Raw genomic sequence first — 11,867 nt, forward strand, 5'->3', positions numbered from 1 at the left:
ACATTTAACATGCTGATAGTAATTTGGTAAGACGGATTTAATTTTCCCTGCATTAAGGTCCCCGGCCACTAAGAGCGACACCTCTGGAAGAGCGTTTTACTGTTTGCTTATGACCGTATACTGCTCTTTGAGTGCGGTCTTAGTGCCAGCATCGGTCTGTGGTGGTATGTAAACAGCTACAATTTTTTTTAATGAAAACTCTCTAGGTAGATAGTGTGGTCTACAGCTCATCATGAGATACTCTACCTCAGGTGAGCAAAACCTTGTGACTTCCTTAGATATCGTGCACCAGCTGTTGTTTACAAATATACATAAACCGCCACCCCTTGTCTTACCAGAGGTTACTGTTCTATCGTGGCGATACAGTGTAAAACCTACCAACTGTATGTTGTTCATGTCGTTGTTTAGCCACAACTCGGTGAAACAAAAGATATTACAGTTTTAAATGTCCCGTTGGTAGTTTAAGCTTGCTCGTAGGTCATCAATGTTATTGTCCAATTATTGCATGTTTGCCAATAGAACATATGGCAGTGGGGGCTTACTCAGTCGCCTACAAATTCTCAGAAGGCAGCCCGACCTCCGCCCCCTTTTTCATTGTCTTCTCTTCACGCAAATGATGAGGATTTGGGCCTGTTCCCGGGAAAGCAGTTTTTCCTTCACGTCGGACCCTACAGACTTGTTAAAGGAAAAAGCTGCTACCAGTTCGTGGTGGGTAATCACTGTTAATCCGAAGTTATTTTCGGTCATAAGAGATGTTAGCAGCAACATAATGTACAAAATAAGTTTAAAAATATGTTAAAAAATAAGTTACAAACAACACAAAAATATAAATAAAATAAAACAGTTGGTTGGGAGCACATAAAACATCAACTATCCCCTCTGGCACCATTCTACAAGTCGTTACTGTTGCCTATGCTATTTAATAAACAGTAGTATTAATCCGCAATGGACTAGGACGAGAATATTCCTTGCCCCCAGTGGAATTGGAGATGATGACAATGCAAAGACTGTCAATAACCTAGAGAACTTGAGACAAATACATGCAGCTGTAAGCCATGGAACACTTTGATTGACCATTGAGCCAACGCCAGCTATTGCGCTAATAATTCCGGCTGTACAAATAGCAAAAACATATTTCAGACACACCCCCTGATTTATAGCTCTACCGCCAGTGCTTAGATTTACCATTGCATTAAGATTGTCAAAATAGAACCCCAAATGTGTCACGCCTTGGTCTTAGTATTTTGTGTTTTCTTTCTTTATTTGGTTAGGCCAGGGTGTGACATGGGTTATTGTGGTGTCTTTTTTGTCTTGGGGTTTTGTGGGGTGTTTACGTAGTCTATGGCTGCCTGAGGCGGTTCTCAATCAGAGTCAGGTGATTTTCGTTGTCTCTGATTGGGAGCCATATTTAGGCAGCCATATTCTGTGAGTGTTTCGTGGGTGATTGTTCCTGTCTTTGTGTTTGCACCAGATAGGGCTGTTTCGGTTTTCGTTATTTCATTTAGTTATTTTTGTAGTTTCTGTATGTATAGTTTTTCCTTCAATAAAATATCATGAATCACCATCACGCTGCATTTTGGTCCGATCCTTGTTCTACCTCATCGTCAGAGGAGGAGATAGAAGAAAGCCGTTACAGAATCACCCACCACACCCGGACCAAGTGGCGTGGTAACAGGCAACTGCAGCAGCAGCAGCAGCAGCAGCAGCAGCGCGACAATAATTTCTGGACTTGGGAGGAAATCCTTGACGGGAGAGGACCCTGGGCTAAACCAGGGGAGTGCAGCCGCACCAAGGTGCAGCGAGAGAGGGACTGGACATGGGAGGACGAACTGGACGGTGAAGGACCTTGGGCTCAGCATGGAGAATATCGCCGCCCCAAGGAAGAACTGGAGGCGGTGAAAGCGGAGCGGCGCTGGTATGAGGAGGCAACACGGCGACGCGGATGGAAGCCTGAGAGTCAGCCCCAAAAATGTATTGGGGGGGCTCACAGGGAGTATGGCTATGCCAGGTAGGAGACCTGCGCAAACTCCCTGTGCTTACCGGGGGGCTAGAGAGACCGGGCAGGCACCGTGTTATGCTATGGAGCGCATGGTGTTTCCAGTGCGGGTGCATAGCCCGGTGCGGTTCATACCAGCTCTTCGTATTGGCCGGGCTAGAGTGGTCATCGAGCCAGGTAAGGTTGGGCAGGCTTGGTGTTCAAGAGCTCCAGTGCGCCTGCATGGTCCGGTCTATCCAGAGCCACCTCCACACACCAGTCCTCCGGTGGCAGCTCCCCGCACCAGGCTTCCTGTGCGTGTTCTCAGTCCAGTTCCACCAGTGCCAGCACCACGCATCAGGCCTACAGTGCGCCTCGCCTCTCCAGCGCTGTCGGAGTCTCCCGCCTGTCTAGCGCTATCAGAGCCTTTCTCCTCTACAGCGCTGCTGGAGTCTCCCGCCTGTTCAGCGCTTCCAGAGCCTTCCTCCTCTACAGCGCTGCTGGAGTCTCCTGCCTGTTCAGCGCAGCCTGAGCTGCCAGTCTGCATGGAGCAGCCTGAGCTGTCAGACTGCATGGAGCAGCCTGAGCTGCCAGTCTGCATGGAGCAGCCAGAGCTGCCAGTCTGCATGGAGCAACCAGAGCTGCCAGTCTGCATGGAGCAACCAGAGCTGCCAGTCTGCATGGAGCAGCCAGAGCTGCCAGTCTGCATAGAGCTGCCAGTCTGCATAGAGCAGCCAGAGCTGCCAGTCTGCATGGAGCTGCCAGTCTGCATAGAGCAGCCAGAGCTGCCAGTCTGCATGGAGCAGCCAGAGTTGCCAGTCCAGTTCCACCAGTGCCAGCACCACGCATCAGGCCTACAGTGCGCCTCGCCTCTCCAGCGCTGTCGGAGTCTCCCGCCTGTCTAGCGCTATCAGAGCCTTTCTCCTCTACAGCGCTGCTGGAGTCTCCCGCCTGTTCAGCGCTTCCAGAGCCTTCCTCCTCTACAGTGCTGCTGGAGTCTCCTGCCTGTTCAGCGCAGCCTGAGCTGCCAGTCTGCATGGAGCAGCCTGAGCTGTCAGACTGCATGGAGCAGCCTGAGCTGTCAGACTGCATGGAGCAGCCTGAGCTGCCAGTCTGCATGGAGCAGCCAGAGCTGCCAGTCTGCATGGAGCAGACAGAGCTGCCAGGTTGCATGGAGCAGCCAGGGCTGCCAGTCTGCATGGAGCAGCCAGAGCTGCCAGTCTGCATGGAGCTGCCAGTCTGCATAGAGCAGCCAGAGGTGCCAGTCTACATGGAGCAGCCAGAGCTGCCAGTCTGCATGGAGCAGCCAGAGCTGCCAGTCTGCATGGAGCAGCCAGAGCTGCCAGTCTGCATGGAGCAGCCAGAGCTGCCAGGTTGCATGGAGCAGCCAGAGCTGCCAGTCTGCATAGAGCTGCCAGTCTGCATAGAGCAGCCAGAGCTGCCAGTCTGCATGGAGCTGCCAGTCTGCATAGAGCAGCCAGAGCTGCCAGTCTGCATGGAGCAGCCAGAGCTGCCAGTCTGCATGGAGCAGCCAGAGATGCCAGTCTGCATGGAGCAGCCAGAGCAGCTAGATCCGCCAGTCAGCCAGACTCTTCCAGATCTGCCAGTCAGCCAGATTCTTCCAGATCTGCCAGTCAGCCAGACTCTTCCAGATCTGCCAGTCAACCAGACTCTTCCAGATCTGCCAGTCAACCAGACTCTTCCAGATCTGCCAGTCAACCAGACTCTTCCAGATCTGCCAGTCAACCAGACTCTTCCAGATCTGCCAGTCAACCAGAATCTTCCAGATCTGCCAGTCAACCAGACTCTTCCAGATCCGCCAGCCAGCCAGGATCTGCCGGAGCCAACTACCTGCCTGAGCTTCCTCTCAGTGCTGAGCTTCCTCTCAGTGCTGGGCTTCCCCTCAGTGCCGGGCTTCCCCTCAGTGCCGGGCTTCCCCTCAGTGCCGGGCTTCCCCTCAGTCCCGAGCTGCCCCTCAGTCCCGAGCTGCCCCTCAGTCCCGAGCTTCCCCTCAGTCCCGAGCTGCCCCTCAGTCCCGAGCTGCCCCTCAGTCCCGAGCTGCCCCTCAGTCCCGAGCTGCCCCTCAGTCACGAGCTGCTCTCAGTCCAGTGGGGTTCTGGGTGAGGACTACTAGGCCATGGTCGGCGGCGAGGGTGGACTATCCCAGGACGCGAGGGGGAGGAACTAAGACATTTATGGAGTGGGGTCCACGTCCCGACCCAGAGTCGCCACCATGGACAGACGCCCACCCGGACCCTCCCTATGGTTTTGAGGTGCGTCCGGGAGTCCGCACCTTAGGGGGGGTTCTGTCACGCCTTGGTCTTAGTATTTTGTGTTTTATTTATTTATTTGGTCAGGCCAGGGTGTGACATGGGTTATTGTGGTGTCTTTTTTGTCTTGGGGTTTTTGTGGGGTGTCTACGTAGTCTATGGCTGCCTGAGGCGGTTCTCAATCAGAGTCAGGTGATTTTCGTTGTCTCTGATTGGGAGCCATATTCAGGCAGCCATATTCTGTGAGTGTTTCGTGGGTGATTGTTCCTGTCTTTGTGTTTGCACCAGATAGGGCTGTTTCGGTTTTCGTTATTTCATTTCGTTATTTTTGTAGTTTCTGTATGTATAGTTTTTCCTTCATTAAAATATCATGAATCACCATCACGCTGCATTTTGGTCCGAGATAGAAGAGAGCCGTTACAAAATGTTTAATATGAGGCAATAGTACAGAATGTCACCTTTTATTTGAGGGTTTTTTCATATATGTCTGTTTTACCATTTAGAAATTAAAGTTAGTTTTGTATCTAGTCCCTCCCATTTGAAGGTGTTATGAGTATTTGGACAAATTCACTTATAGTGTAGTGTATTAAAGCAGTCAAAAGTTGAGTATGGTCCCAAATTCCTAGCACGCAATCATTACATACATCTCCAAACTTCTTGGATGGATTTGCAGTTTGTTTTGGTTGTGTTCCGGATTATATTGTGTCCAATAGAAATGAATGGTAAATCATGTGGCATTTTGGACGCACTTTTATTCGAAATAAGAATAGAATATGTTTCTGAACACTAGTATGCTGCCATGATTACAGATAATCATGAATGAATAAATTGTGAATGATGATGAGTGAGAATGTTATAGAGGCTCGACCCCGCCCTGTGCAACTGGGTACTGGACTTCCTGATGGGCCGCCCCCAGGTGGTGAGGGTAGGCAACAACATCTCCACCCCACTGATCCTCAACACTGGGGCCCCACAAGGGTGCGTTCTGAGCCCTCTCCTGTACTCCCCTGTTCACCCACGACTGCGTGGCCATGCACGCCTCCAACTCAATCATCAAGTTTGTGGACGACACAACAGTGGTAGGCTTGATTACCAACAACGATGAGACGGCCTACAGGGTGAGGGCCCTCGGAATGTGGTGTCAGGAAAATAACCTCACACTTAACGTCAAGAAAACTAAGGAGATGATTGTGGACTTCAGGAAACAGCAGAGGGAACACCCCCCCTATCCACATCGATGGAACAGTAGTGGAGAGGGTAGCAAGTTTTAAGTTCCTCGGCATACACATCACAGACAAACTGAATTGGTCCACTCACACAGACAGCATCGTGAAGAAGGCGCAGCAGCGCCTCTTCAACCTCAGGAGGCTGAAGAAATTTGGCTTGTCACCAAAAGCACTCACAAACTTCTATAGATGCACAGTCGAGAGCATCCTGGCGGGCTGTATCACCGCCTGGTATGGCAACTGCTCCGCCCACAACCGAAAGGCTCTCCAGAGGGTAGTGAGGTCTGCACAACGCATTACCGGGGGCAAACTACCTGCCCTCTAGGACACCTACACCACCCGATGTTACAGCAAGGCCATAAAGATCATCAAGGACAACAACCACCCGAGCTACTGCCTGTTCACCCCGCTATCATCCAGAAGGCGAGGTCAGTACAGGTGCATCAAAGCTGGGACCGAGAGATGGCTGTTTAACAGCCATCAGACTGTTAAACAGCCACCACTAACATTGAGTGGCTGCTGCCAACACACTGACACTGACACGGACTCAACTCCAGCCACTTTAATAATGGGAATTGATGGGAAATTATGTAAAATATATCACTAGCCACTTTAAACAATGCTACCTTATATAATGTTACATACCCTACATTATTCATCTCATATGCATACGTATATACTGTACTCTATATCATCTACTGCATCCTTATGTAATACATGTATCACTAGCCACTTTAACTATGCCACTTTGTTTACATACTCATCTCATATGTATATACTGTACTCGATACCATCTACTGTATCTTGACTATGCTGCTCTGTACCATCACTCATTCATATATCTTTATGTACATATTCTTTATCCCCTTACACTGTGTATAAGACAGTAGTTTTGGAATTGTTAGTTAGATTACTTGTTGGTTATTACTGCATTGTCGGAACTAGAAGCACAAGCATTTCGCTACACTCACATTAACATCTGCTAACCATGTGTATGTGACAAATACAATTTGATTTGATGATTTGATTTACCCGCAGCCTATGTTGTTGACATGTTACAGTAGGCCTATAGAAAAGATATACATGAAAACATTAGGCATCATAATTTAGGCCAGTACCTATAGTAAACTATTTATTATATAGTCACAAATACATCTGTACATTTGGTTGTGTGGCTGGGATTGTAGATAATATGGGTAATAAGAATAGTCTACCTGCTGCTGGCTGAAATTGTGAAAACTAGGCCTATGCATAAATCAGTTATAAAAACAAAATATACATTGTGTCCCATGTATTTATTGTATTTTATTAGAACCGCTCAGCAAATAGACGTAAAAAAATGCTGATAGTAAGCCTACACGCAACACAACATTTTCCTATGCTTACTTTTTCACACTCAAGCACAAGCGATCTGGAAGTAGGAACTGTACACAGAATTGTAATGAGGCCGTGTTGCATTCCGGAACAATTACCCTGTGGGACATTGCTTCGATCGTGACGTGGTTGGTGTGGCAAGAAAGAGACGAACTGGTCATAATACTGATAACTTCCTACAGGTCGTTCACTAAGTTATTATGGAATAATTCAGTTGGTATTTTATTCTCAACAGTTAACAAACCATTTAGTGCAGTCTTCTCTGGCAAGTAAGTACGACAAGGGAACTTGAGCTAGCTCCATCGTTCTTGGCACTTAGTTTAGCTAACAACAACAACAATTGTGCTAACGTTAGCTAGCAAGCAGCACAAAAATATGGCGAGAACGGTAGCTACATGTCGATAAACGTTAGTCTATCGTGGTAGCGTTAGTTAGTTCGGCAATCGTTTCGATTGTAGAGTATGTGTGTAGTAGACAGTAAGCTACCTTGCAGCTTATGTATTGTGTGGCTGTACGGATGGTTTGGCTCGTGATTTGAATTTGTGTCCCTTTCTTGACATGTAGACATTGAGCCCTCTCGGCTGCTGCGCGGGGACACGCCAGTCATAGCCCAGGGACTGTCTGCGTCATCATGAAGCTGTACAGCCTAAGCGTTCTCCACAAAGGAGCGACTAAATCCAATCTCCTCAAATCCGCATATGACCTCTCCTCCTTCAGTTTCTTCCAGCGCTCCAGGTGGGTCTTCCTCTTGGCACATGGGCTGAAGTGCATCTCAATAGTTGAAGGGGGTTCCTTCCCTCCATCTTCACTGATTTGAACTTGTACATCAGGGCAGATGAAGAAGTTAACACCCCTGTCATTAATAATAGCCTATCTTAAACCTGTCATGGGTTTAGACTTCATTAGAATTGACAAGAAATCCAAAAATGTTTTCACGATTGTTTGTGTTTGGTTTTGGCAGTGTCCAAGAGTTCATGACCTTCACCAGCGCCTTGATTGTGGAGCGTTCTGCACACGGCAGCCGAGCCTCAGTCAAAGAACAAGGTTAAGCCCTGATACATTGGGCTATAGCATATGGGAGTTTATTTGTTATGTGAGGACACCTATCATTTCTACCCTTTCCTCCCTCTAGAGTACCTGTGCCATGTGTATGTGAGGAATGACAGTCTGAGTGCAGTGGTGATAGCAGACAGCGAGTACCCCCAAAGAGTCGCCTTCACACTACTAGACAAAGTGGGTACACTGCCAAGAGGTGCATTGCCTCCTTAGCAACAAGTGAAGAATATTACTCTGTTCTGGGTCTTGTTCCTCTCAAGGTTTCTTCCAAAGTTATTGCTCCTCGCCAGGCCCTTTCGGCTTTATTTTTTATGTTTTCAGCTGTTCTAGATTGATGTTTGATCATGTAGGTGCTAGAGGAGTTCTCCAGGCAAGTGGAAAGTATAGACTGGCTATCTGGAAACCCAGACACCATAAACTACAAAGCCCTGGACATCTACCTGGCCAAATACCAGGTACACATGTCATCCTGTCTCTGAAATAGACACATTAAATGCACTACCATTCAAATGTTTGGGGTCACTTAGAAATGTCCTTGTTTTTTAAAGAAAATCACATTTTTTGTTCATTAAAATATCAAATTGATCAGAAATACCGTGTAGACATTGTTAATCTTACCCGCAAAACACCAGTCTCAACATCAGCAGTGAGGAGGCGACTCCGGCATGCTGGCCTTCTAGGCAGAGTTCTTCTGTCCAGTGTCTGTTCTTTTGCCCATCTTAATCTTTTCTTTTTTATTGGCCAGTCTGAGATATGTCTCTTTCTTTGCAACTCTGCCTAGAGGGCCAGCATCCCGGAGTCGCCTCTTCACTGTTGACGTTGAGATTGGTGTTATGCGGGCACTATTTAATGAAGCTGCCAGTTGAGGACTTGTGAGGCGTCTGTTTCTCAAACTAGACACTAAATGTACTTGTCCTCTTGCTCAGTTGTGCACCGGGGCCTCCCATTCCTCTTTCTATTCCGGTTAGAGCCAGTTTGCGCTGTTCTGTGAAGGGAGTATTACACAGCGTTGTACGAGATCTTCAGATTCTTGGCAATTTCTCATGGAATAGCCTTTATTTATCAGAACAAGAATAGACTGAGTTTCCTCAGAAAGTTCTTTGTTTCTGGCCATTTTGAGCCTGTAATCGAACCCACAAATGCTGCTGCTCCAGATACTCAACTAGTCAGAAGGCCAGTTTTATTTATTCTTTAATCAGAACAACAGTTTTCAGCTGTTCTAACACAATTGCAAAAGGGTTTTCTAATGATCAATTAGCCTTTTAAAATGATCAACTTGGATCAACACAGTGTGTCATTGGAACACAGGAGTGATGGTTACTGATAATGGGCCTCTGTACACTTATGTAGATATTCCATTTGTTTTATTTTTTTTTATCAGCCGTTTCCAGCTACAAATGGTCATTTACAACATTAACAATGTCTACACTGTGTTACTGATCAATTTGATGTTATTTTAATAAACAAAAAAAATGCTTTTCTAAAAACAAGGACATTTAAGTGACCCTAACTTTTGAACAGTAGTGTACGTTGCACATAGATTAATAAAATAACACTTGAATAACCAACCCTACTTTGAGTCCTTCATGTTTTCTTCTTGGATGATTGTGAAAGTTTGACAGAATTTGTGTTCTCTCCTCAGAACCCCAGAGAGGCAGATGCGATGACCAAAGTGCAGGCTGAGCTAGACGAGACAAAAATCATTTTGGTGAGACACTTTAGTCGACACTCGCGTACAACTCCAAAACATCTCCCATAATGGGGATAAGATTTAGATAAGCTTAGAACATTTCCCCCCTGTGTAGGAAGCTTGCACTACTGCATGTCTGATACTGTTAGTGCCTGTGGTTGGTAGGATGCTGTATATGAAGTGGACTGGGCTGTGATTGTCTCTGCAGCACAACACCATGGAGTCTCTGTTGGAGAGAGGGGAGAAGCTGGATGACCTGGTGCAGAAGTCTGAACACTTGGGGAACCAGTCTAAAGTCTTTTATAAGACTGTGAGTGGTGACTGAACTGCACTCTCCAGTTCAAATAATCACAGCATCTTAGATTAAACTTGGGCTACTTTTATCCCAATTTAATTTGCTACACATTTTATTAAGGCTAATTTCTATTACATATGTATCCTTCTCAGTGTGAAATTGATATTGTAATCGCTGATCAGTCACTTTGTCTGTGTTTTCTATCCAACAGGCACGGAAGCAGAACTCATGCTGTGAGGTCATGTGATGTTCTGAGTGTCTTCTTGGATATATCTCTTGGCCTTTCTGCTCATTCTACAACTTACATCGTGCCCCAGCCTCCAGGAGACCGAATGGCCTCCACTCAGTCTCTGGGAGGGCGCAAGTGGGATCTCTGGAATTTCTTTACATGCTTACTGGGGAAGAGGAGAGGATGTGGGGCTGCGGGACTGGTGGGGTTTCATCAGGAAGATATACATATTGGCTTCATTGTAACAGTTCAAAAGGTGTTTTGAGGATGTTCATAGCCAGCCAGGACGTGTTTGTTGTTCAAAATGTCTTAAACCGTTTCCTGAATTCAGACTGTATCAGAGTCTTAATCTGAGTTTGATCTCAGCTTTCTGGGAGTTTATCTCATGCTTGGCGTTAAAGAAACCCTGACAATCTCCCTCTGTACTCAATGCAGTAACTCGCAGGATGCTGGTGATCTCATTAAGGTCTGGTAGTGACATTTTATTTCCTCTGCCCTGTAGATGACACGTCCTCACATTTGTGGTTCAGGGCCTGAGACAACAGAACTCCATGATCAAATCCTCTTGAGTTTGTTTTCAAAGCTCATTTCTACAGGACATTAATTGGAGTAGTGTTTTGATTATGTAACCTAATCAAAACAACAATATGTAACCCATTGATGTTTTGTTGTTCTCTATGAAGACGTGAAAACTTTGAAACATTCCCAGGTTTTTCAAATTCATAAAAGTTTATTGGTATTGTAGCACAAGCGGGTGAACTTATGTTGAACTAAAATGGGGTGGCCTGTACTTATAGAGCATTGTGTAGTGATGTCTACAGATTCTCATTGATAGACAAAGCCTTATTAAAATATGGGGTTAGATTGAAGTCCCCCTACGTATGAGTATGTGTTTGGAAAGTGTCCTATTGGAGGGGAACTCTGACTTTGTAATCCTTCTAAAGCTGTTGTGTTTCTAGTCTGGACAAAGGCGTAAGCCATGGCACACAATGAATCAGCCACGACCCACCAATGGGTTTTGCTCCACCATTAGGTGTTCTACTGCAGCCTTATTTCTGCAGCTCTGCCCCCTGTTGGCAGTGTGAACATACTACATCTGGATTGGATTTCAACTCTTAACTGAATGATCATGACAACACATTGTTGGGTAGTTAACTTCACTTTTGGAACAAGGAAATTACTACCGGAGGTTATTATTTCATGGTGAGCAATGCTTGTAATGTTGCAGGTAGAAATGTAATGTATAGAACAGACAAGATTCCCTTTTCAGCATAACACTGAATCGTGTGCGTTTTACAAATATTTCTATCAATGTATTCTGTTTTCTGTAACAGCCTCAGCTTTGTGTGCACAACACACTCACAGATCACTCATTTGTTGTGATCAGTATTAAACATACCCATTTGATTTTCTTTTTTTAGCAGAAATGGCTTCAGGTTGTCATTGTGTCTCCAGACCCCAGCGGATATGTGAGATAAAGAGAGGCCTTTGATATTTTAGATGTAGTATATCTTGCTGCCTTATTTTGTGTGTATGACCTGGTTGTGTGTATGTGTAATTGTTTGTGACTGTGTGCAAAGGCATAATTAGTCAGACTTTAACTGCTCTTATTGCTTTACGTCACAACGTCTGTGCAATCGTAGGCCGACTATATATTCTCTCCAGATAATGTTGTATCTTGAAACCTGTTTCTCATTTGAGTAGGGAAACAGTTCATTTGACCCGTGTTTCCAATGAAAGATACTTCTACGA

The 11,867-nt window shown here is 46.1% G+C and overlaps 1 protein-coding gene across 2 annotated transcripts; it reads left to right on the forward strand.

Annotated features, from left to right (window-relative positions):
* Positions 1-6,877: 6,877 nt before the first annotated feature.
* Positions 6,878-11,867, forward strand: LOC118393458 (synaptobrevin homolog YKT6-like). Of its 2 annotated transcripts, none has more exons than XM_035786145.2 (8): positions 6,878-7,027; positions 7,410-7,580; positions 7,807-7,889; positions 7,978-8,078; positions 8,252-8,356; positions 9,544-9,609; positions 9,800-9,901; positions 10,098-11,867. In XM_035786145.2, the coding sequence occupies exons 2-8, from the start codon at positions 7,477-7,479 to the stop codon at positions 10,131-10,133; spliced, it is 597 nt and encodes a 198-aa protein (XP_035642038.1). In that variant the 5' UTR covers positions 6,878-7,027; positions 7,410-7,476; the 3' UTR covers positions 10,134-11,867. The 2 variants fall into 2 exon arrangements, with proteins under 2 accessions (XP_035642038.1, XP_035642037.1); XM_035786144.2 differs by having other exon boundaries at positions 6,936-7,114.

Source organism: Oncorhynchus keta, chromosome 14 (assembly GCF_023373465.1).
Source record: "Oncorhynchus keta strain PuntledgeMale-10-30-2019 chromosome 14, Oket_V2, whole genome shotgun sequence".
Taxonomy (NCBI): domain Eukaryota; kingdom Metazoa; phylum Chordata; class Actinopteri; order Salmoniformes; family Salmonidae; genus Oncorhynchus; species Oncorhynchus keta.